Source organism: Myotis myotis, unplaced genomic scaffold (genome assembly GCF_014108235.1).
Source record: "Myotis myotis isolate mMyoMyo1 unplaced genomic scaffold, mMyoMyo1.p scaffold_m19_p_3, whole genome shotgun sequence".
NCBI lineage: Eukaryota > Metazoa > Chordata > Mammalia > Chiroptera > Vespertilionidae > Myotis > Myotis myotis.
This window is the reverse complement of record NW_023416335.1, coordinates 139,674,146-139,701,492: the sequence shown is the minus strand read 5'-3', so window position 1 is coordinate 139,701,492 and position 27,347 is coordinate 139,674,146. Positions and strand designations below refer to the sequence as shown.

Here is a 27,347-nt window from a genome sequence, read left to right as displayed (position 1 = left end):
ATACCTATATTTAATCCAAGAATTATTCAACTGTAGAAATACAAATGCAGCTTTTTAAATGAAGATTTCTTGTGGTTTAGGATGAGAACATGCTTCATTCTGCTCAGGTTGTATCAACCTTTTGTCCATTTTATGTATCTTTAGGCGTACTTACCAAATATCACTTGTTGAATCTCAAATACCCACATCCTAACATTCCAAAACTCACACAAGCCACAGTCTCCAACTCTATGGGTGACTTAGTTGAGACTCATTTGTGAAGCAATCTCACTGTAGATCGTGAAAATCAGGCTTTATGTGAAGTAGGTGGGTTGCTGATCTGTCAGAATGCCATTCTTGACCAGGCCTTTATGAATTGTTTGTAAGCTGGACAGTGCAAGCTTTATTTTCCTTCTGTAATTAGCCAAAATAATTCTAGTGAAATTCTGGTAAAGATCTCTAGTATGAAATGAATGTAAAGTATTCATTCTTTCTCTCTGGTTTCATTCTAGCTCAGTTATTTATTTTAAAACAGTCCTCTAAGTTGCTTTTCCACTGCTTTTCGTGTTACAGATTGAAAATGTTGACGTCTGCCTTAGTTTTCTGGCAGCCAGAGGAGTAAATGTCCAAGGTCTATCTGCTGAAGGTAAGAAAAGGCCCGATTGTCGCAAATGATGCCCACGTTTGTAAAAGATTTTTTTCATAATGCAAGAAATGTCAATTGAGAGTTCATAGCTTCTCAATACAATAAAGGAAATGAATACAGTTTCTAAGCTAAGAGGAACATAAATGCAATGGTTATGAATGTGTGCTTTAATTAACTGCTCTTTACATTGCTAAGTATATGGGAGGAGAGCAGATTAACCAAAAAGCTTTATGATATTACCAGTGTATAGTATTTTTAGAGTCTTAACTAGAGGAATGAGTGGATGGATGATGCTGGATAATATATGGACCTAAATATAGGTAATAATAGTGTAATGAATGTTCCAATCTTTTATCAATAACATTTCTCTAGTATGATCAAGTTCATAATTGTAGTTTAAATATTTGGTAATTTTAAATAAGTCACCATGAGCTCTAAGATAATTAGCACTAACAGTGTTCAATAACTCGAAAGGCTTTAAAGTCATTAAGGTTTAAGAGATCATCATGAAAATGAAATATAGAAAAGTTGAAAAAGCCTGAACTAGTTCTATCATTTTATTTTTCTGGATCTGTTTCTTCCAAATACATACTTAGGAAAATTTTTCAAGTAACTGCTAACAAAAAGCAATGGCTAAAGTTATGAAAGCAAGTCCTTTGAGACCTGCATCTACAACAAGCATTTTACTGAGAATATTAATCATTACATAAAAAGTTCTAGCTGCTGTCAAACACTTGGACCATTTAGATAGGTTAATGTTTCTACTGTGATCAGTTTGCTCTGAAAAGGCTTTTGTCCCCATAGATACTAGAAATATTAGATAATTCTACATTTTAAAATTTTGCTGTCATTGGAAAAAGAGGAATTGTGTGGCTTCTCAAACATAACAAACATTTAATAGAATTATTGACTTTTCTCAATTTAAATTTTCTATTTAAATTTTCTTTTGTTTTAAATTTTTATTATATTTATATTTTATGTCTGATATTAAATTACATATTTAATGGCCAAAAAACTTAGGCTCAAACCTCTCTGGTGGTTCTGTTACTTAGAATAAAATTTGAGAAAATCCTCCAAGATAATATTTTACTTTCTAAGTGGTTAAAAGCAAGCTAAATAATGCTACCATTTTATATATATATTGCTTCTCACATAACATCCTTTATTAACATAAAGCTATTGATATTAATTTATCTTCTAATATACACAAATGCTCAAAATGACTTTCAAAAGTATCTAAAGTAATTAAACATGCATAATAATAAAACAAGACAAATTTTAAAACTCTTTAAGATCATTCAGGTTTACAGGAGAAAATACTTTCTTATATCGATCAAACTAACTCTTCTGTATTATGTCAACTCTGAGGAATGTTTGGGTGAGACAAATAGAAGAAAAACTCATAACCTCATTTTATACGAATAATTCCACTGCATGGTTTGTATGACACTATACTCCATCAGAGAGCAAGAATTCAAAATAGTTTATTAATGTTCCTAAACTCTATGAAGGAGACATAAAACTGACTGCACAGGAGGATGTGTTTTATTGCCAATAGCAAGTTTTATTTAAAATATGACTATGGATTGGATAGCCTTATTTTAAGCTTTACTCCCATCTCTTTTCCTAATTTTTAAGTTATAACTACAAGAGAAAAATCCAGTCTCAGATTGTAGCTTACTTTGTGCATTTAATTTTTTATTCAATATTAGAAAATTTAAACAGGAGACTCATGTGTTAGAATTACGATTTTTATTGCATTTATCCAATTATGTTATATAAAGCCATGAGTAAATTGATCTTTATTATTTATTGATACGTACCATGAATTAAAAAGAAAAGAACTGGACCATTAAAAACTGATACCTATGATCTACTGATATGTATACATATGTATTTTGATAAATTGTTTGATGGGTGATTTAGAAAGCTATAAATTCAATTGCTATTATGAGATGCGCCCAACTCATCATTACTTATAATTCAGGGACAATGACATTTAAATGGCTTTCTTTCTCCGGTTTGTAGCCACCCTGGTTTAGGTAACAGCTGTGTGGGTTTGTGCGGGAAGGAGGGTGCTAAATCAAATGATTGACCCAAGACAGAGAGCCCATCCGTTTCCAAGAAGAAGCTAACTCTAGAAAAAGTGTCGTTCAGGGTCAGCAAAGAACACCGCTCCAGGAAACTTTGTTCTCTGTGCCCTCCATCCCTTCCCTTTCTCCCTGAAATACCAAGTCCTTGGAAATGTTCACGTGTCAGAAATCCAGATTTGTTTGAACCTGTGACCGAGAGAGTCATGTTGCATTTCTCTCTTTGTAGATACAGTCTAAGGGAATGGCATCTAGAATTTCATTGGTAAAAATATAAAAATAAAGCCGCATTCATTTCGTATGATACTGTTTTTATATTTTCCCTTTGATGCAGAAATAAGAAATGGAAACCTAAAAGCCATTCTAGGGCTGTTTTTCAGTTTGTCTCGCTACAAGCAGCAGCAGCACCACCAACAGCAGTATTACCAGTCCTTGGTGGAGCTTCAGCAGCGGGTCCCCCAGGCCTCTCCTCAGGCAGAAGCCAGCCAGGCCAAAACCCAGCAAGATATGCAGTCCAGGTAAGGCAGGGAAGCAGGGCAGGTGTTTAAAATCAACTTGTTGGTACAGCTTGTTTCTAACAGACCGTTGTTTGTGATTTTGAAAAAATGTATTTATGTAGTTCTATCAATGTGATGGGGTTATTTGACGAATGTTATAGAAGTTAAAACCACTTTTCTTTGGTGGGATGAGCAACATGTATCACTTTTTGTGTGACATATTTGTGTTTGTTTCCTAAAAACGATGATGGTTTGTATCAAAGTGTGTGGTGTCCTTCTTGTTAAGTAATATGGCACAGTCCCTCCCTTCCGCAAGCTGCTGTATCATTTAGAATGTGCTGTTGAATCCTAGTCTCCGGTTGTATAGGTATCTTTTGTTGACACGTTTGATGGGTTGAGTCATTGAATCGGTCAAAAATTTCAGTTCTGAAACACAGGAGTTTGAATGTTTAAAAACATACTGTTTTTGATGTGAGATTGTGTGTGTGTGTGTGTGTGTGTGTGTGTGTGTGTGTGTGTGTGTGTTTAGATACACACATGTATATGTTTGTCTGACTGGAGTCTATTAGTGTATGTAGACACAGCCTGGGGCTGGGTGCTAGCAAATCATGGCAACTTCTTTCCCTCTTGAATTACTGCTTTCTCCTCCTCCTCCTCCCCCTCCTCCCCCTCCTCCCCCTCCTCCCTTTCCTCCCCTTCTCTCCCCCTCCCCCTTTTTGGAATTATGCTAGTCAGAATTCAACCAGAGAAGCAGAACCAGTAAGAGGTATATATTAAGAGATTGATTGCGAAGGATTTATTTTACATGTTCGTTAGTTTACATGTTCATGGGGTCTGGCTAGGCAAGTCTGAAATCCTAAAAGCGGCCAGCAGGAAGAATAGGCTGAAACTCTCAGCATGAACTCAAACTGCTATACACAGGTGGAATTTCTCAGGAAATCCTCAATTCTGCTTTTTTGGGACCTTTCCAGGGATCAATCAGATCCACCCAGTTTATATAGAGAATCTCCCTTACTTAAAGCTAATTGCTGTGGACTTTAACCACATGCACAAAAGACTTTCACAGCAACAGCTAGGTTAGTGTTTGATTGGATAAGTGGCACTGCATGAACCTAGCCACGTTGACACATCAGAAAATGATCACAGAATGAAATTAACAAGTTTCATGCAAACTGCTCCTTTGTTCCTGATCAATGACCAGGGTATCAGGTAATTAGCTCTATTGTATAAATATTTATGATTACTCTTTTTTAGGAGGGAGAATGTACAATATGAAAATACTCTTCCATTGTCTTTAAAAATATATACACATATCAAACATGTATAATTATTGAACTTTTTCCATCGGAGAAACCAAGCTTGAAACCTAATGATGATCAGTTTGTCTTGAGTTGGGTTTTGGTAATTAGCATTGACCCAAAAAGTTACAAGGAAACTCCAAAATGCATTCACAAACCGCCCTCCCACTTATTGTCAAATAGTCCGCAGTTCAGAAATCGCTTTCTCTGTCACCTGTCAATCAGCTCTCACTTCATAGTAACCAATGTGTTTTTTCCATATAACCACGTAAACTCTATTCCCTTTGGCAGATTTTGCTAATTAGTTAATTATTAAACCAATAAACAAAAATCATAGTTTCACTGAGAAAATATAGAGGCCTACACTGTCCATGGAGTGGTAAAGGGTATTTCTCATTACTTACTAATACAGGTGTGCCTGTGTTTACATTCTTACTGGCTTTTGTGACGTCAAGTGAAATTGTGCAGGAGTCAAAGTGGAAAAAAAATTATCTACCGTGTAAGTTCTTTGAACTTCTTAAGAATAAAGAGGGAGAAAAGAGATGTTTTAAATTAATGTTTTGGGGGGATGGTTGGGAGAAAGATCTAGATTTTGAAAACTGCCAGAAATAACATTTCCTAGTTTGATTTAAGCTATTTGAATTGATGAGAAGCAAGAATAGTAGCTGAAAAATCTAGGAAGTAAAGTGGCATTCCACACAGCATGTTGACTCTGGAAGTGAGCTGGAAGATCATTTGTCACTGATTTCCCTCATTCCATTTCTGTGTCTGCCATGTGTAATTTATTGCCCAGAACTTCCCAGTGGTTATGATTATTTGGGAGAAATTTTTTTCTTTTCTTGTTGGGTATGCATTGCTGTTATGAAACTATTATATTTTAAAATATAGGGCTGAATATAATAGGCATGGTAATTTTATACCACTTGGGGAGAAAGTCATTTATTTCATTGCAAGTTTATGAAAAGTATTTCTTTTTACCAGTGTCCTTTAAGAATGAGGTAGACTCTTAAATAATTTTCTTCTATTAAATTGTATTTAATTCTTTTTGGATTGATAATTAATTTACTAAATATATATGTGTTTTGGAGAATATTATATTTTAGACATTAATAATTATTTCCATTTGTATAAATTTAGTGTAGTGATATTGTTTGTGATTAGAATTTATGTGGACTTACATATAATAATCAATGTAGTTCAGCATTCCTCAAAAGCCCTTAGTGATGTGATAATATACATAGGAAATGAATATTGTGTTTATCTAATAGAACCAAGATAATTCATGCAGAAAAAGAATCCCACTGACACATTTATATTCATTTGCTTGAAATGTGAGTCATAAATCATGATTTATAAAGTCTTTCTACTCATTCCAAAACCCTTTTCAAGTAAATAGCATAAATGATTAGTTGCTATATTACTCAGAATATTTATCCAGAAAATGTTTTTTTTCCCTGTAGATTAATTTAAAAAAATTGTTTCAATTCAGTATGAGTGTTTTGACATGTACTCTTTTTTATTTAAAATAAATAGGTAGAACTGTATATATTTCCACAATATTTTTATTTCATACATTAAGAATTGCTAATTTGGTTTTGCTGTTTTGAAAATAATACCATGTTTTCAATCAATTTGAGTATCTTTCATTTAAACAAACAATTTGATCTAAAAATTAACAAGTGAAATATACAATACCGAAGAAAATAAAATGTGGACCAAGAGAGATGGAATGTAGGGAACAAACTCTCCTTAGTCTCTCAGCTTCCTCTCCACTCCTGAGGGCATGTGTTTGTGGGTGTGTGCATGCATGTGCGTGTCCTGTTCAAGGAGCAACTAGAGCTCTACTTACTAAGAGCTCAGCCCTAGAATCAGACTGCCTGCACTTGCATCCATATAACCACTTCCTAATTGTGTGACCTTGGGCCACTTACCCAACTCCTCTGTGCTTCAGGCTTTCATTTGTTAAAAGGGAGTGAAAAATAGCCCTGGTTACATGAGGTTGTTTGGGGGCAAAGGGTCAGTACTTATAAAACACTTAGAATCTAACTGACATATTTCACTTCCCTACTCAAAGCCTTGCAATGGTTTCAGATAGCCCAGGCTTGCTTCCATCTTAGGAAAAGTGTGCTAGCTGATTCACATGCCTGGAATGTTCTTCCCTGATAGCTGCTTGGCTGAATTTCCATCTTTTCAGGTCAACTTTTTATCCAATGCTAACCTTCATTAACCTTTTAACACCACAGGCTGCCCATCTTTTCTCCCCATTGTAGTACTTTGTGGTATGTTTCATTTTCATTTTTTTTTGTAGCTCTAATCACCCTCTAACTTATGATTTATTTATCTATATATCTATCCTATCTAATAAAGAGGGAATATGCTAATTGACCCTTGCACTGTCGCAAAGATGGCGGCACCCACAGCCACAAGATGGCAGCACCCAGTCCCCTCAGCCCCACCGGGGCGGCAGGCGTGTGGCAAGGCTGGGCCCACCCCCAGGCAGGCCCGGCCTTGCCGCACGCCTGCCTCTGGAGTCCCCCAGTCCCCTCAGCCCCCAGCCTCCCAGGGTGGCCCGAGGCGCTGGCAAGCCTCAGATGGCAGCTGCCCAGCCACTCTAGGCCGGCTCGAAGCTCAGGTAACCAGGGCCAGCTGAGGCTTGCACTGCCAGCAGTGGCAGCAGCAGAGGTGTAATGGGGCATCACCCTCCCCTGATCACTGGGTTGCCTCCCGCCCCTGAGGGCTTCCGGACTATGAGAGGGGGCAGGCTGGGCTGAGGGACCCCCCTCCAGTGCATGAATTTTCATGCACCAGGCCTCTAGTATATATATATAAAAGCCTAAGCGACCGGCCGACCAGCCAGTAGCTATGATATGCACTGACCACCAGGGGCCAGACATTCAACGTAAGAGCTGCCAAGCAACAGCAACTTTGCAGAGTGCCCTCTTGCACTCAGGACCCCTCTGGGGATGTCGGACTGCTGGTTTTGGCCCGATCCCTGCAGTCCTGGCTGAGGGACCCCACCTGCCTGAGGGATCCCTCTTACTCCGCAGATGCCCTTAGAGCTCCAGTGCCGCCCAAGGTGCGGCTGGCCATGGAGGGACCGTGGGAGGTTGGCTCCAAGGCGTATCTGGCCCATCTTGCCCAGTCCTGCCCCACTGGCCACCTTCTAATTAATTTACTTTTAATGTGCACAAATCCGTGCACCGGGCCTCTAGTTTATTATATTCATTGTTTATTATTACCACTTTCTCCTCTCTAGAATGTAAGCACTCTGGGGACAGCAATATTTTTATATTTTAGTCACTTGTTGTAGTCCAAGAACTAGCATAATAATAAAATAACTTATTATTACTATTATTTATTGATTTGACTGAGAGAGGAGGGGGAAAGAGCGAAATGGAGAGAGAGAAAAATATGGATATATTTTTCCACTTATTTATGCATTCTTTGGTTGATTCTTCTATGTGCCCTGATAACCTTTGCATATCAGGATGATGCTCTAACCAACTGAGCTACCCGGCCAGGGCCATATAATAAGTATTTAGTAAGTATTTCTAAATGTGTTACTGTAAGAATCTGTACTATAACTGCTTCCAATTTAAGTGGGAATTCTTTATAAGATTTACAGTTACAATTGTCATTTTAAATTAAACTTGCATGTATTTATAAAACTAGTATAATGTAAACAATTGAATATTTTCTTGATTTTTGGGTGGTCCTTATATTGAACTATAGTTAAGTTTTTAAAAGTATATTTAGTGGAACCATCAGAATTACCCAGATGCATGGTACTGTTTGTTTCTATCCTAATTGATCCTCGATTATATCCTTCTTTGTTTTTTTTTTTTTTTTTTTTTTTTTTTTTTCATAACTCCCCTCCTCCCAGCTCCCGCCCCACCCTCCGCCCTCACTCCCCACCCACTGTCCTCTTCCATAGGTGCACGATTTTTGTCCAGTCTCTTCCCGCATCTCCCACACCCCTTTCCCCCCCAAGAATAGTCAGTCCATTCCCTTTCTATGTCCCTGATTCTATTATGATCACCAGATTATTTATTCACTTGATTCTTAGATTCACTTGTTGATAGATGCATATTTGTTGTTCATAATTTGTATCTTTACCTTTTTTTTTCTTCTTCCTCTTCTCAAAGGATACCTTTCAGCATTTCATATAATCCTGGTTTGGTGGTGATGAACTCCTTTAGCTTTTCCTTATCTGTGAAGCTCTTTATCTGACCTTCCGTTCTGAATGATAGCTTTGCTGGATAAAGTAATCTTGGTTGTAGGTTCTTGGTATTCATCACTTTGAATATTTCTTGCCATTCCCTTCTGGCCTGCAAAGTTTCTGTTGAGAAATCAGCTGACAGTCGTATGGGTATTCCCTTGTAGGTAACTGGGTTTCTTTCTCTTGCTGCTTTTAAGATTCTCTCTTTGTCTTTTGCTCTTGGCATTTTAATTATGATGTGTCTTGGTGTGGTCCTCTTTGGATTCCTTTTGTTTGGGGTTCTCTGCGCTTCCTGGACCTGTAGGTCTATTTCTTTCACCAGGTGGGGGAAGTTTTCTGTCATTATTTCTTTAAATAGGTTTTCAATATCTTGCTCTCTCTCATCCTCTGGCACCCCTATAATTCTGATGTTGGTGCGCTTGAAGCTGTCCCAGAGGCTCCTTACACTATCTTCGTATTTTCGGATTCTTTTTTCATTTTGCTTTTCCAGTTGGGTGTTTTTTGCTTCTTCGCATTTCGAATCTTTGACTTGATTCTTGCGCTCCTCTGGTCTGCTGTTGGGTGTCTGTATAATATTCTTTATTTCAGTCAGTGTATGCTTAATTTCTAGTTGGTTCTTTATCACAACATCGAGGGTCTCATTAGATTTCTTGAGGATCTCACTACATTTATCGGCGGTCTCACCAGTCTTTTCGAGGGCCTTACTAAGTTTATCGGCAGCTTCTAGACAGTTCTTAAGAGACCATAAAAGTGTGGTTCTGAACTCAATATCCTCCATTGACAGTTTTGTCCTGTTTCTTTGTCTCCGCATTTTTTATGCTTTCTTGGTGCACCCCCTAGTGGTCTTTGTCCGCAGTCTTGTTGCCTTTAAGCCTTGATTGATGTCGGCAATACCGGGGTGATTTGACCTCCAGGCTAACTGGCTATGAGAGTCTGCTGTGTCTGTAGTGGGAGGGCTTCTGTGCTGGATCTCTAGGGCAGTGCTAATCTAGCGTTTGCCTGAGGCTATCCGGCAAATGGTTCTGCGCAGGGCTTGGGCGGGGCGGGTCCCCGGGGATCTACAGGGCGGATGGAACAAGCAGTTATGGCGACTCTCAGTTCCTTCCCCAGGGGCTCTGCCTCTCAGAGCCCCAGCAATGGCTGCAAAGCTCGGAGAGAAAGCTGCCTTCGAGTTCCGACCGAAGCCAGACAGTCCCGTTTCTCCCGTTTGAGTCTCGGTCCCCAGAGACTCGCCCGGATCTGGAGCTCAGAGTCTGAAACTCCCTCCTGATTGAAAACAACAACCGCGCCCTCCGCCGCCAGCCCGCTCCGCGCGCACACTCCGCACCTGAGTATTTCACTTCAGCACTGTGCCTCCTCTGAGTCTGGATATGATATTCTCTGTCCTCCTAGTTGTAGAATTTCCACTCAGCCAGCCTTCCCGTGGTTCTGGGTGATGTCCGTTCTGTCCTTTAGTTATATCTCTGAAGTGGTTGTTTGAGGCAGCGATCTCCGGCGTTAACCTATGCCGCCATCTTGGTTCTCGTCCTTCTTTGTTTTTTTAATAAATATATTATCATTATTAGGTTCCTTTGCTTTCTGCTTTCATTCGTTAATTCATTGCTGTCTCTGTTGCTACCTCTATGCAATACTGTTCCTTCACTAATGTGTGATTTCAGTTCTATGAGATGGGAAAGCAGATTACAAATTCTGATAGCATTTTGCTACTGAAAAAAGTAAATAGATGATAGAGTGAAGTGCTTGGGATATGGAAGGTCACCGATAGTTTAAAGCCATTCATGTTTATAACTCCTTCCTTCTCTGTCTTGTCTTGCTTAGACAAGCCAAAGATGATAACTGATCTGGTATTCAGAAATGATGTATCTAATTTGCTGCTGATAGAGCATAGTCTGCCTTTTTTAAAAATTTTATTATAGCCTGGTAAAAATATCACTGATACAACTAATCCAACATGAAAATATTGTCTTTAAGATGTCCAGATTACTAATTCATTCGGTTAATAAATAATATTAATATAAAAATGTGCCCTTATCTTGTCAATAAAATTTAATCTTACAAGGGGAATATACTATTGAAAGCCACATGCTTCTGAATTAATCCCCAAATGGCCTTGTATATGTGATTTAAATTGATTATATGTGAAGACAATCTTGTTCCTTGATCACCAATCTCTTTTATCATTGGACTTGAATTATACACTGTTGTATCTGTGCTAAAATAAAGGTGGGACTTAAATTTTAAATTTTTTAAATCCTTCACATGAGGAAATATTTGGTTATCTTTCTTTGGGTGGTAAAGACTTGATTAATTAAGTAATTAATTCTCAATATTTTTAATATATTGAACATAAAACTTAGTTTTCTCTATATCAGAGATCTCTGGAAGAATGTTACATGGGTAAATATTAAATATCTTGCTGTATTAAATAATGTTAAGCATCCTATTTGCATTTACTTAATACAGAAAGTAAAGCCAATTTGTTCTATCTTTCTGTTTTGAAGAGAGTAGATTAAATATACTTTCTCCAATCAACTAGGAAATATGAGAAATAATTTCATATAAAGTGATGAGTTGAAATCAGAGTTATTTTTATAGGTATTAACTATGAGATCAGGAATATACTATTTCTTATTCTAAAACACAAGGTAGAAATGAATTCTATAATTTTCAAAATCAGAAAATTAATTTCTATCAATAAATCTGTTGTAGGTATTCAGAATACTTCTGCTAATAATACTTTCCCACATGTTTTTGTTGTTGTTGTTGTTGCTTTGGACAATTAGAGTTCTAGTTGGCATTAAAGATAATAGAAAGTTGAATTTCACAAAAACCATACAGTGCCTGGCACCTGAGCACAGCTAGCCATGAGCAGAATGCATGCTATGAATGTACAACTTTCCTAAGAATGTCTGGTAAGAATTATAGTGGAAGAAAATTATAAAATTAAAATATGTTTCTTATGTAGGATCTGGTCACACATATGAGGTGTTAGGATGATAGTATACTAGCATGTAAAAGATAACTTTTATGTGTTTTGTTTTTTTAAAAAAGGAGGTGATTTTCCTTAAAATGTGGGCCTTTCCAGTTTAATTTTGATCCAGATTACTAAATGATTTTCCATCCTGTCATTAAATAATTTGAATCACATGAGCAAATACTTTATATATTTTGCAAAATGAAAGCATGTAAAAAAATACTTGAATGTGAAAGTGGAGATACGTGAGAAATCACATTGGTAGATGATAGAAGTGCTAAAGGCAGTGATGATGTAATCTTTCTGAACTAAAACAAGAGCTGTTTAGGAATAGGGGAGATTGTAGTCTCCAAAGGTCATTATTTGCTCTTCTGCTTTTTATTTTGTGGGAGAAAACCAAGAATGGGTCCACTTGCAATTTAGATGAACTCACAAGTCAGAGTGCAAATCTTTGGGAACATGCTTTTTGAGGGACTGTCTATTCCAGCCGTGGGCAAACTATGACCCGTTTGAAATGAATAAAACTAAAAAAAAACAAAACAAAAAAAACCGTACCCTTTTATGTAATGATGTTTACTTTGAATTTATATTAGTTCACACAAACACTCCATCCATGCTTTTGTTCCGGCCCTCCGGTCCAGTTTAAGAACCCATTGTGGCCCTCGAGTCAAAAAGTTTGCCCACCCCTGGCTTCCCTTCTCAGTCCCTTCCCAGGGCTCCCCTGACCCTGCCACCCACGTTGCTCTTATAACTCTCTCCCTACAGAGGGCATTTGCCCTTCACTTTTCCAGGAAGCATCATGCCCTTTTGGGAGATTCACTGTGAAACTGGGACAGCTTGTCAGCCTGGGGTTATAAATCCTGTAAAGTATATGAGGAAGTTTAATTTAAGATGACAGGAAGGCACTGGTAATTTAAGCCCTCAGGAACCTGGCTTCTATTAGTTGCTTAACTCAGCTCTGTGTTGTGGCCTATGGTGTGCTCATCAAAAAGTCAGTGAGTCAACTAGACTTTAAATACAACAAAACTAAAAGAACATTTATGAATCTTTTCTTAAAAAGCAGGATATTATTATCCCTAAAGAGAAATATTTGAAGAGAAATAATTTGTTCTTTATTTGAGCAATTTAGGAAACTTAGAGAATGTAATATTAAAAGAAAGTATATATACACACACATTTTGCTTATGTTCTATGTTTTTATTCCCTATTTAAAAAGCGTGACAACCACTCATACTTCTGTTATTATAGATGAAGCAGCATTAATACAGTTTTGGTTATTTTAGAGTCAGGCAAACAAGGGTTTGAATTCTGCCTGCCAACTACTGGTGGCATGATGTTGGGCAAGTGATTTTAGACTCAAATACCAGTGTTCTTACCTCTACTGTTGAAATGATGATAACTTCCTCGCATGGATATTGAGAAGAGCACATGAGGTTATCTATGTATAAAGTGCCTCGTTAGCCGAATACTTAGCATATAATAGACACAGATAACTATTCATATTTCCTTCTATTTTATATCCTATCACATGTATTACATAAAATATATTGACCACATTAGAAACCTTGTCAACCTCATCACTGTTCCCTCCTTTCTGACTTTCTCTGATCAGTTCTGTCCCTTTTACTTACTTAATTCAATATGTAAAAGTTATTCAGCCCTAACCGGTTTGGCTCAGTGGATAGAGTGTCAGCCTGTGGACTGAAGGGTCCCTGGTTCGATTCCAGTCAAGGGCATGTACCTTGGTTGTGGGCACATCCCCAGTGAGGGGTGTGCAGGAGGCAGCTGATCGATGTTTCTCTCTCATCGATGTTTCTAACTGTCTATCCTTCTCCCTTCCTCTCTGTAAAAAATCAATAAAATATATATTTTTTAAAAAGTTATTCAAAGTAATAACATACTTATTATTAAAAATCACAACCTAATGCTCAGACCTTTCCAAGCTCAGTCTAGCTACACAGAGGTAACTCCTTTAATTATTTTAGGCATTTCCTTCACTAGTTATTACCATATAACTAAATAAAATACTTCTATTAATTTTTATTTACTAATTTGATCATTGCCTTTTGATTCAGTGCCCCATCAATCCCACACCCCTTTACTGTAGTTAACAAGTATTTATTTAGCACTTTTCCAGGCAGTTGATATATAGCAGAGGACAGAATACACTAAAGAGTCTTTGCCTCTTAAAGCTTATATTCTAGCATGGTAGATCAATGATAAACAGTTAATTAAAATATATAAAAGTAATTGAATAACTGATAGTGGAGAGAAATAAATTAGAAAAGAAGAAAAAAGAGGTATAGATGTCATATTTTTGCAAACTTAAATAAGGTACTGAGGGAGTCCTCACTTAGATAATGACGTTGAACAAGGAGCTCTGTGGTTGTTTTCTGTGGAGTGTTTCAGACCTACAGGAGAGCAAGCTAAGGGTTTGATCTGGGAGCCTGTCTGATTTATTTTGAGAAGAAAATGGCCTTGGCCAGGGTGGCTCAGTTGGTTGGGTGTCCTCCTGTGTGTCAGAAAGGTTGCCTATTTGAATCCTGGTCCAGGATCATGCCCAAGATTCAGGCTCAATCCCTGGTGGGTGGCATGCAGAAGGCAGCCAATGGATGTTTCTCTTTCACATTGATGTTTCTCTCTCTCCCTCGCTCGCTCTCTTTCTTGCTCTCCCTTTTCCTTCCTCTCTCTGAGAGAAAGAGAGAGAGAAAAAAATATTCCAATTGGGGTGGATCAGAGGAAAGGAGGCAGAAGAGTAAGATGTAATTCAGCGAAAGAGCAGGGAGACATTTGTATGACCCTGTCGTCATTGTAAGCACTTTGGATGTTTACTCCAGGAGTGATGGGAAGCTTCTATAAGGAGGGACATAAACAGGTGGACAGATCAAAGGGTCACTCTGGCTACTGGGCTGAGAACAGATTGTAGTGAGAAAAGGTGAAAGCATTCATGGAATCCTGGAGAAAAGCTTGGACTGCCATGGTGAAATGGAGAGAGGAGGATACATTCCAAATATATTTAGAGTAGTGTAGAATTAGCTGCCAGGTCTGCAGTAGGGTTGGGAAACAGAGAGGAGACTATAGCGTTGTTAGTGATAGAAAGGTGTTTTCATTTACTGAAATGGAAAAGAATGTGGAAGAGCAGGTTTAGTAAGGAGAAGGTCAAATATTCTCTTGTGACATGTGAATTTTGCAATGTCTGCTAAGTTTATCTAAGTGGGGATCTTAAGGAGACAATTGGAATTGCAAGACTGGAGTATAAGGGAGAGGTGTAGGCTATAGACAAAAATTCTGGAAATATAAGCATAAAGGAATTATAAAAAATCATGAGACTAGACATGATAAAGTCAAAAAATCTGTGTGTGGATGAAGAGAAGAGGATTAAAGACTGGGGTCAGGAGCCCACCTGATAGAGGAGACTTTTCAGCCTAAGATATAGGAAGAAAACCAGAACTTGTTTGCCTAGAAAGCAAGTGAAGGAAGTATTCCAAACAGGAGGGAGAAATCCACAGTAATGGTTCATATGTAGCCCCTACGTCTACAGTGTTCCAGTCACCATTCTCAGTGCCTTATGCACATATTCATTCTTTCAGGCCTCACAACAACACTATTCCATAAGGACCATTAATCCTAGTTTTCAGATAAGGAAACTGAAAATGGAAAGATGATTACTAGTAAATTGCACGAGGTTTCATCATAACTAATTCATTAATTAAATCCAGACGATCTGGCCACAGAGTTGATGTTTCTGACCTATCTACCTGCATGACCCCAACTGCCTTAAATGCTGCACATAAGTAGGATGAATGCTGAGAACTAACCCATGAATGGGTTTTTCCCTGAAGACTTGGAGGAGAACTTTTCCAGTGGGGTAGTGGCTGTGATAGCTTGATTGGAATCTGCTCAATATAAAACAGGAGGGAGGCCCCAGCTGGTTTGACTCAGTGGTTAAGGGTCGACCTATGAACCAGGAGGTTACAGTTTGATTCCTGGTCAGGGCACATGCCCAAGTTGCAGGCTCGATCTCTAGTGTGGGGTGTGCAGAAGGCAGTTGATCAGTGATTCTCTCATCATTGATGTTTCTATCTCTCTCTCTCTCCCTCTCCCTTCTTCTCTGAAATCAATAAAAATATATTTAATAATAATAACAATAATAATAATAAAACAGGAGGGAGGAATTGGAAATAGTAAATATAGACCATTTTTCTAGGAGTGCTGAGATAGCTAAAATCACTCTCTTTGTTCTTTAGTTAGGTTTGAAACTTTATATAATGAAATAATACCTTTAATTCTTTCTCAATCAACTGTAGAATATTTTTTGGCATTGTGTTTTGTAAAACAAGATATTAGCACTTCTGTTCAGTTCTTTCCCATCCACTCACAAATTCCAACCTCAGTTATCTACACTTTAATTTTTTATTAATTTTAATGAAATTTACATTCTATTTTGTATACATATGATTTTTCCAAGTAAAGGATGATTCCAAAGGTTTGAAAACCTGTGGATTATTTAAATAATAGAAATTATAAGTAAATATGTTCTGCAGAATCTCTACTTCTTTACTCTTCATGGCATTCCATGAATATTTGTTGAAAGTGGATTAAAATGTAAGCATAAACTGAGACATGACTTTAAGAATGGGCCAGGGCTCATGTAATGATGCGTTAGAGCAGCTGTTCTCAACCTGTGGGTCGCGACCCCTTTGGCAGTCAAACGACCCTTTCACAGGGGTCGCCTAAGACCATCCTGCATATCAGGTATTTACATTACGATTCATAACAGTGGCAACATTACAGTTATGAAGAGGCAACGGAAATAATTTTATCGTTGGGTCACAACACGATATGCTAGAGGAACTGTATTTAAAGGGCCAGAAGGTTGAGAACCACTGCTTTAGAGGAAAAAGTCCAGGTAAACTATGTCAGTGTCTTTTTTTCTGGGGTTACTCAGTTTTTATAGTTAAAATTGCTTCTCCTTTGTTTGGATGTTTAATTAATTGGTTTGTTTATGTCTGGTCATAACTGGTCACTGATAATTATTGACATGGACATTGGGTTAATCTCCCTTTTATTCAGAGTCCTGTCATTTTATCTGCAATTTGATTGTCCATTTCCCTCCTTCCTCTTCTAGATTTAATCCTCCCACTGGGTGTATGCGAGAATGAAGCTCCCCTCACAATGTGTTTTCCATTACATGGCTCCATTTATTCAGTTCTCCAAAATATCTTGAAGTCTCTTGCCTATTTATTTCCCCTGTCCCTATCCTGTTATCCTTGATGTGAACTTAAAAGCTTATTATTCCATTATTAACATGTTACTAACAACACATCAGCGAGAAGGCAATACTACCCGAGTTGCAGTCTCAAAGGCACGGACACAATCATTGTTAGTTCTGATAACTTAATTTTTTTCTTTAACAAAATAAAAATCAATTAATTGAATATAGTTTCACCTGGTAGAAAATGAAAACGTCATAATTATATTTTATCTTTCCAAGGGAAATTTGAGGATATAATATAAATTTTCAAGTGTGAGACCGACTCCTCATTTAGAGACTTTAAGTTAAAACTTGTGCTTTTTGACATAGGTATCTAGATAAAAACAACAGTGAGCCAATTTTTATAATTTGGTCTTACAAAAACCAAATCTTATTTTTTTAAAATGTGATTTGTGTATCATCATATATCTGTGATTCAGAATAATTGATTTGTGTTTTATTTCTTTAACATTTTACCATAGGACATTCAGATATCCAGTTTATGCATTTTATGAACATTGTCTGCCAAGCATGAGAAATTGTTTGGTTCCATTTTATTTTTATTATTTATGGGGCACTCTCTTCTCAAATAGAGCACTAGTAATATATACTTTATGATGATACCTGCAATGTTATACTATATGGAATTATTAATATTTTCCACTAAATGGTGTACTTCAAAATGTCAACTTATTGACTTATGGAAGATGCAACCATCACAAAAACCATAATAATCATGTCAGTATGATCACTGAATTATTTTCCTATAGTTAGACCTACAGGGAAAACCAGGTTATAGTCAGGGGATGACAGGTGAGCACAGAATCGGATTCAAGGGACATACACTTTTCTGCAACTGAGATGTTAGCCATTGGCTGAGGGTCCTTCTCTGGTATAAAGCACACTGTCAACATTTGCCTCTAGATATTCTATTTCCTATGCTTCCACTTCTCACCACCTCTAGTGCCTCCTGCTCTTTGAGTGACCTCTTCGTCTCATAAGAAGTAAAACAATATCAGCCTCTCTCTCTGTAAGTCTGGGGCAGCCTTTACTAAAGCTCACCATCAGATGTTTTGAGACCCCAGCCATCCCTTAATAAGATGAGAATGATCGTACTGATGATTCCATTTACTTTGCAGTACATTGAGAGGAGCCCTATAAATTGACTTTCTAATTGGTCTTTGAAACACTTTAAAAACATCAATTTCTATAATAATTTTAAAAGCACAATAAAGATCGTTTTCGTGCACTGAGAAATATTTTAACATAGTTTGTGTTTCTACAACACTTTTTAAGTCTTTAGAAGTTTTAACCATATTTTTCACTAATCAGGCTAGTCTTTGGAAAAGTTTGTTTAAATTTTCAACTTAACAAAATAGCTTTGTCTAAAAAATTTGATGGTATTCAGGATCAAGTTTTTAAAGGGGGTTACATTACTTTTGTAAAGGAATCCGTAACGCGTTACACTATAATTTTATCCCATACTGAAAATTGTGAATGAAAAAAATTATAGAATAGCAGAATGTCTTACATTATGTGTAAGTAAAAGCACTGTGGAAAACCTAATTTATGGTAACATTGTGAAAGAAATACAACCCTGGTTTCCTGAGTTCTCCTTTATCATGAAATTCTACATTCCTAAAAGAATGTGAGACTCTGATGCAGGACTATCTTACACAGGCATCTCTCTCTTTAGTTACTGTTTTGAGATCCCAGGAAAGCAAACCATGTTGGTGGCCTTATTAACTGTCAGTTGAAATTCAAGATAAGACAGAGGTTATAACATATTTACATACCATAATTCACTAATGGGATAAGTTATCCCAGTAACCTGTCTCACATATGATGGGGATGATATTTCAGCCACCCAGCTACTAAAGAGAAACACATGTGAATGAAAGCTAAGTTTCTGACTCATATATGGATTAGGCAATAGCTGTTTCTAGAAAAGTCTCAGCGAAATTTGAATTTAGGGAGAAAGCATGTTTATTACACTCTCTGATGTGAGTATAGTTTTTGCAAAATGTCAAATATTTTTAAAAGAACATACATGGTTTTGAGGTATAAAAGTATTTTTGTAGAAGTAGTTGAACACCTCCCTCTTTCTTAGAGCTATGAGCTGGTCAGTTACTATTTTATAACATTGCACAAGGATCCAACAAAGAGAAAATCTTTACACTAAAGGAAGAATTTGGTTAAAAGAATTCTTCAAATCTTAATTCTGGATACATGGTTTTATTCCTATACTTAGCAATCATAGGCTATATAAGGAAATATATTTCCGTCTATCTCAGTTTTAAAATTTTAGTGAATGTGTTTCATTGTCTTCAAAGATTATTTTGTCTAAAAATTCTCAGTTTAAAACTTTATTCCCATGCATTTAATTATAGTATATCTTGGGTAGCATATTCATTATCTCCTCTCAAGGTATATTAAGTGAGTTTTGAAGGAAATAATTTCTACCTTTTTAACATAGCATCTTGTAAAAGAAAAGTACCATCAGGAGGTAAAAATTGTTAAGTAAACCCCATGCCCAAGAAATTTCTTACATCAAATTCTGTGATTTCTTTCTTTGTATTCTTCCTTGGTGCCTTGGGTACCAGTGCTATTAAAAGGACAAATGATGTTATGATTAAGCATACTTTTATCTCTCTTTGGGAATCAAGAGTACTAATGTATGACTGTGTAGGGTTTCTGTATAGGGATTTCCACTCATAATATGTTCGTGTGACATCAAGACAGGGTAGATAGACAAGGGAGGAATAGGGGAGATTCTAAAATAATTTTCCATAAAATTTCTTAATACAGGTAGTTATAAAAATCTACATAAGCCCTAGCTGGTTTGGCTCAGTGGATAGAGCATAGGCCTGTGGACTCAAGGGTCCTGGGTTTGATTCCGGTCAAGGGCATAAGCAAGGGGTTGCAGGCTCGATCCCCAGTGGGAAGCGTGCAGGAGGTGGCCGATCAATGATTCTCTCTCATCATTGATGTTTCCATCTCTCTCTCCCTCTCCCTTCCTCTCTGAAATTAATAAAAAAATATTTTTAAAAAATCTACATAATATGAAAAAATGTCCTTATGGTCTATCTTGCTCTGATAAGCATAGTTTATCCAATTAGATTTTTATGAAGTATATACATTTTAAGAATGACTGTTTTGTGCCTGATTTTTAAAAATATATGTTTTTATTGGTTTTTAGAGAGAGAGGAAGGGAGAGGGCTAGAGAGATAGAAACATGAATGAGAGTGAAACATCATCCTTCATCTGCCTCCTGCGTGCCCCATACTGGGGATGGAGCCCACCACCCTGGCATGTGCCCTGACTGGGGATCCAACTGGTAGCCTCTTGGTTCCAGGGTCGATGTTCAACCGCTAAGCAAACACTGGCCGAGCTGTGCCTGACTTGTATGTGTTAACCAATCACTATGCAGTTGGGCATAGTTAATGAATGCCATATGGAAATGAAATGAAATGTTTTAATGACAGATGATATTATTTCTAGTGATTCTTTATATATTACGTTAGAGCCCAGTTTTTTCCCCCCCCATCGGTGGTTGAAAGTTCCGATGTTACCTTTCCACAAATAAAGATTCAGCCCCCACTACATGCCAAGAATTATGCTAGATATGTGGCTGAGAAACCGTGATGCTTTACCTTTCAGATTGCCCACACTCCATTAGAAGACCTGTTTACCCACATCATTCAACAGGTACGCTAACAGAGTACAGTGATCAGTGACCACAGCTAGAGGAAAGAGCCCATGGGAAGGCACTGATGAGAGAAATGTCATTTCACTATCAGGAAAATGGCCACTATCTAGCCAAGGAAAAAGTGTAGCTAGAACTGTGTTAAAGGTATCTATTATTGTTTGGAAAAAAACCAAACCTGTGTGGTTCAGTGGTTAGAGTGTTGGCCTCACCCATCAAAGAATCATGGGTTCAATTTCATGGGTCAAGGGCACGTACCTGGGTTATAGGTTTGATCCCTATCCTTGGTCAGGAAAATATACTCAGGTGAGGATTAACAAAAAAATAACAACAACAAAAAAACAAGTACAGTGGCACAAAGCAATAGCCATTATTATTCTTAGGGATTTTGTGAGCCTACGAATCAGACAGGGCACACCTCTAGAGGAAGCTGCTGGGAAGCCAAACCTCTGAAGCTGGAGAATCGATGTCTAAGGTAACTTCTTATTTCATGTGTCTGGCAGCTTTGCTGGAATAATGGTTAAGCAGGGTCTCTCCAGGACAGCAATCTCAGGGAGTGTTTGAAGATAAGGGTGAAGGAAAGTCATCACATTTCTATTTTTGTTGTCTCACTGAATAGTGATGTACTTCAATAAAGAATAAAATAATAATGTAAGAGTGGAGACAGATGAAGAGAAGGAGGTGGAGAGGAAAATTTCAGCTTTGGCTTTCATGAATTTGAGATTTCAGTGGGGCCATTTCTAGTGTGGTCCCAGGAGAACAGTCAAGTCCAGAGATAAAGACCTGAGAACATTAGCTTAATTGTGTTTTATTGATTGAAATCATAGCAATGGAAGAGATTACTCAAGAAAATTGTATAAAGCTGGGGTGGGAGTGGGGCGAGAGGAGGTCTCAGAACAAAATTCTAGTGACTACATTTATGGGTAAAGAGAGCAAACCACACAATGTTCCTTTTGAAATATATTCAGAGTTATGGTAGCTTGTTTGCTACCTTCTTAAAGGCAAATAGTGAGGGTTTATTTTGATGTTGAAGAATGCCTCATTTTCTGAGATATTTATTCTTATCTTTCAAATTAGTTGTGAAATCTACAGTATAAATCTAACATGAAACTCTGGTTGAAATATTAAATATGCTATATCTTCTAGGCATATCAGAACTATATGTTTTCATATAACCACATATCACAAAAAAAGCATTTATTAAATTCTATATTTGAGACACTTTTGAATTCTGTATAGTGCTTAGACTTAAAGGTTCTGGAAGGCTTACCCTGTGTGTGTTGCTTTGAGAAAGATGGTTCTTCAATGTCCTTTGGGACAGTTTCTGGTGATTCATATATATATATATATATATATATATATATATATATATATATATATATATATAAACACACACTAGAGGCCCGGTGCACAAAAATTTGTGCACTGGGGGGGGGGGGCGGGCGAGGGGGGTCCCTCAGCCTGGCCTGTGCCCTCTCGCAGTCTGGGATCCCTCAGGAGATAACGCCCTGCTGGCTTAGGCCTGCTCCCGGGTGGCAGAGGGCAGGCCCAATCCCTAGGTGCAGCCCCTGGTCGGGCTCAGAGCAGGGCCAATTGGGGAGTTGGGGCGCCGCCCCCTGTCATGCATAGAGCAGGGCGGATCGGGAGGTTGCGATGCCACCCTCAGTCACGCTCAGGGTAGGGCCGATTGGGGAGTTGGGGCACCGCCCCCTGTCACACTCAAGGCAGGGTTGATGGGGAGGTTGCGGCACCACCCCCTGTCATGCACAGAGCAGGGCCAATCAGGGGGTTGGGGCGCTGCCCCCCGTCACGCACAGAGCAGGGCCCATCAGGGGGTTGGGGCTCCGTACCCTGTCACGCACAGGGCAGGGTCAATCAGGGGGTTGGGGAGCTCCCCCCTGTCACTCACAGAATAGGGCTGATAGGGGAGGTGGGGCACCGCCCCCTGTCACACACAAAGCAGTGCGGATCAGGGGGTTGGGGCGCCGCCACTGTAACACTCAGGACAAGGCCGATGGGGAGGTTATGGCTCTACCCCGTCACACACAGAGCAGGGCCCATGGGGGGGGGGCGGTTGGGGCGCCGCACCCTGTCACACACAGAGCAGGGCCGATCAGGGGGTTGGGGCACCGCAGCCTCTCACACACAGAGCCGCAGGGCGATCAGGGGGTTTGGGAGCTCCTCCCTATCAGTCACAGAGCAGGGCTGATCAGGGGGTTGGGGCTCCTTCCCCTGTCACGAACAGAGCAGGGTGGATAGGGAGGTTGTGGCCCCGCCCTCTGTAACACACAGAGCCTCAGGGCGATCAGGGGTTTGGGGAGCTCCCTCCTATCAGGAACAGAGCAGGGCTGATCAGGGGGTTGGGGTGCCTTCCCCTGTCACGAACAGAGAAGGGCTGATAGGGAGGTTGTGGCCCCACCCCCTGTCACACACAGAGCCACAGGGCGATCAAGGGGTTTGGGCGCTGCCCCGTCACGCTGATCCCAATGCCAGGAGGCCTTGCGGCTCCACTGATCCCGGTGCTGGGAGGCATATTACCCTTTTACTATATAGAATAGAGGCCTGGTGCACGGGTTGGGGCCGGCTGGTTTGCCCCTGAAGGGTGTCCTGGATCAGGGTGGTTGTCCCCACTGGGGTGCTTGGCCAGCCTGGGTGAGGGGATGATGGCTGTTTGCAGCTGGTCACACACCCTTCAGGGTGGGGGTCCCCACTGGGGTGCCTGGCCAGTCTGGGTGAGGGGCTGAGGGCTGTTTTCAGGCTGGCGGGTTACTGAAGCTCCCAACTGCTCCTTTTTTTCTTTTTTTTTAAATTCTGGGCCAGCTTTAGCTCTGACTCCAGCTCTGAGGCCTCTGCTGCTGAAAGCAAGTATCTGGTTTGTTTGTGTTCTATAATCGAAACACTGTATCAACTCCAGCTCTGAGATCCCCGTTCGCTGAAAGCAGGTTTCGGGGGTTTTGTTTAGCTTCTATATTTGAAACTATGTTTCAAACTGCAAGCTCAGAGGCCAGCAAGGCAGGCGGGGAACGTTGGAGTCCTCCGTCACTGAAGCAAGCAAGCCTCATGTTCGCTTCAAGCTCCTGGCTGCCGGCCGCCATTGGCTGGCAGTTAATTTGTATATCGCCCTTATTAGCCAATGGGAAGGGTAGCGGATGTATGCTAATTACCATGTTTCTCTTTTATTAGATAGGATATATATCCTATATAATAAAAATGTAATATGCAAATTGACCATCACATCCTCACACAAGATGGCTGCCACAAGATGGCTGGCAGCAGAGGGCAGTTGCGGGGACCAGGCCTGCAGGGAAGGGCAGTTAGGGGTGACCAGGCCAGCAGGGGAGGGCAGTTGGGGGCGAGATCAGGCAGGCAGGGGAGCAGTTAGGCGTCGATCAGGCTGGCCAGGGAGCAGTTAGGGGGTGATCAGGCTGGCAGACAGAAGCAGTTAGGGGCAATCGGGCAGGCAGGCAGGGTGTGGTTGGGAGCCAGCAGTCCCGGATTGTGAGGGGGATGTCTGACTGCTGGTTTAGGCCCGATCCCATAGTGGGACATCCCCCAAGGGGTCCCAGATTACAGAGGGTGCAGGCTGGGCTGAGGGACAACCCCCCCCCCCAGTGCACAAATTTTGTGCACCAGGCCTCTAGTGTGTGTGTGTGTGTGTGTGTGTGTGTGTGTGTACATTATACATATATATAATATACACACACACACACACATGCACACTAGAGGCCCAGCACGTGAAATTCATGCGCAGGTACGGTCCCTAGGCCTGGCCTGCGATCAGGGCCATCTTCCCCAGTTGCCTGCAGCCTACCCTGCTGTCACCCACCCCCAGTTCCCCTTTTGCCATTAGGTAATCGGTGCCTGACAGCCAGGGGAAGGGACCTAGAGGTCAGCTATTGCTGCCCACTCACCAGCCCTGTACCAGGGGTCTTGGCCTGGCAACACCCACATCCCTCACCACCCACCCCCAGTTCCCCATTCACCATTAGCCAATCAGAGCCTGCCAGCCGGGGAAAGAGACCAAGAAATGGTCAGTGCGCCTCATAGTGATAGTCCAGCAGTCGTTCTGCCTTTAGGGTCAATTTGCATATTACCCTTTTATTATTAAAGAAGAGATGAAAATAATTTTTACTCTTATTCTATTTTTTATTAATAGGTGTTTCTTGAAACCTGGCCAAGAATATTGAGGCTAATGCAACAGCAGAAGAAAAAAAGTTCTGTGATTGATTGGTCATGTGTGCAATGGGCATGGGAGTGGGAACTTATAAATGATATGCCATATTTTCTCTCCCTGACTAACATGCTGCTTAAAGTTTTTAACGATAGTGTTTACTTGGAAGTTATTTGAGGAGAGCTGCTTTGATACTAAAAGTATCTTACCCTTTAACATTTGTTACTGCCTACTCTAGATTTCTACATGTGATCTGTTGAATGAAATTATTAAATGTTATCTGTCTGAATGCTGAACAGTATCTGTTGAAAGTAGATTTATTTGATATTGGAAGAGTGTTTTTCTGTCTGACATATAAAATTACTATTATAATATCTTGGAGGTATTTGCAGTTCCACAAGGCAAATAATTAATTGCAAAAGAAGCATTAAAATATTACAATTTGTATTCAGTTGGCAAGAAGATGACATGTTATGACACAATAGAGAACAGATTATAGAAACTAACAAACGAAAGTTTAAATTTCAATACTGCTACTTACAAGAGGTATAACTTATACAAATTACTTAGTATTCAAATATTACCAGCATCACCCCAGTAAGTTCAATAAAATAAAGAATTCCTGCCGAAACTGATTTGGCTCAGTGGATAGAGCGTCGGCCTGCGGACTGAAAGGTCCCAGGTTCGATTACGGTCAAGGGCATGTACCTTGGTTGCGGGCACATCCCCAGTAGGAGATGTGCAGGAGGCAGCTGATTGATGTTTCTTTCTCATCAATGTTTCTAACTCTCTGTCTCTCTCCCTTCCTCTCTGTAAAAAATCAATAAAATATATTTTTTTTTTAAAAAAAGAATTCCTTAAAATCAGCAAAAAAAGAGAAAGAAATGAGAAAATATAAACTGCCTGTCACTTAATAAGGACACAATGAAGATGAGTATGTTTCTGTATTCTCTTTAATATATTTTTGATCATTCCGTTCTTGAAACAATTTTCCTAGCTGAAATGATGTGTTGTATCATTGTTTGACACTACTTCCCAGTAAAAATTAATAAGTCATTTAGTTATTGAACACATACCAACCTCATGAGAGGAACTGAGAATGAAGAAAAAAAAGAATATAATGTAATGCCTGGCCTGGTGAGCAAAAAACAATCAGTTCAGGAAACAGACATTTAACCTGATAAATTTCCATGTCAACTAAATAGAGAAGAATAAAGACCTATGCACCAGTGGGAGAGAAAACTAACTCTGGACTCGAAACATGCTTCAACTTGAGTTGATGTCTGGGAAAGATTTTGAAATAGAAATAAGATTTTGTAATGTGGGTAAGAGAAAGAACAGTATTTCAGATGAAGGAAACCTCATGAGAAAATCCATGGAACAATGGGGGGGGGTGGAAAGGCCACAGGGAAGAGGTGTGGTGACAGTGGAGAACATGGGGTGGAGGATGTACAGAGGAGTTGAAGCTGTAAAAGAGGATGGGAGACATGCTGAAGCATCTATAAACCAAATCACAGAACTTGGATTTTATCCTACAGACAAGTAGAGTCAACAACAATTTCAAAAAAAAAAAAAGTGGGTAATTATCAGGACACCTGATAATGTTCAATGGAGAAAATGTTGGTGACACCAAATTTAAATAGCAAAATCAAAGAGAGAAAGGGTGTTTTGAAAGAAGGAAAATGAGTTAGGTTTTGAACGTTTTTGGAATACCTGAAAGAAATGTAGGTGATAGGTCCAGTTGGAATATCTAAAAATTATCAGTGAACTATTTAGACAGGAGACTCTGAGATTAAGATTGAGTTTTGAGTATAAAATGTAGATTTGCTATAAAAAGAATGGAGAAAAAATTAGCTGATGCCTAGGATTATGATTTTGAAACTATTCATGGTCATAGTACAAAATTTAGGGGAAGGGTCAATGAGTGGACCTTTATCTGGGAAATAGGAGGAGTGGCTGGAGAGATAACTGTTGTGTTAAAAAAAGATGAGATTAGGGTTTCTAGAGAAGAAGGAGTCAACAGGATCTGAAGTAGCAGCTGGATACTAAATGAGGTGTGCAGGAGATATGTAGATTATGCAGTTTGAATTAGGAAACTACAAGTTTGTTGTTGTTTTTATCAAGGTTGTATGTTTGTGGGTCTTCTGTAGACACAGCTCCTTCAATTTTATTATTCCTAGGAAGCACCTGGGGATTCTGTTAACATGCAGATTCTGATTCAAGTAGGTCTGAGAGGAGACCTGAGATTCAGTCTTTCTGACAAGCCCCAGGTGGTGCCTATTTTGTTGGTCTGTGGACAGCACTTTGAGTAGCACGGCCCAGTGGTTAGTTAGGTGATTGAAATTCAGGATGTTTACTTTGAGAAGCTTTCCTTGTAGTAAATGGATATTACAGTCCCACCTGGGAATTTGCACGGAGGCTGGATTAAAATGTTCTGGCAGTTTGAATCTTTCTGTGTATTGGACACCAGATGAGTTTCAGCCTTTTTTTTTTTTTTTTTTTTTTTTTTAAAT

General features: G+C 39.3%; 1 protein-coding gene across 3 annotated transcripts in view; it reads left to right on the top strand.

Moving 5' to 3' along the window:
- The window catches only part of NAV3 (neuron navigator 3), an 840,800-nt gene that overhangs the window by 597,852 nt on the left and 215,601 nt on the right, over positions 1–27,347 (top strand). For all 3 annotated transcript variants that reach the window (XM_036299344.1, XM_036299343.1, XM_036299341.1), the window contains 2 exons: positions 553–625; positions 3,050–3,233. In XM_036299344.1, the coding sequence (XP_036155237.1) occupies positions 553–625; positions 3,050–3,233 (257 nt within the window). The remainder of the gene's footprint in view (positions 1–552; positions 626–3,049; positions 3,234–27,347) is intronic.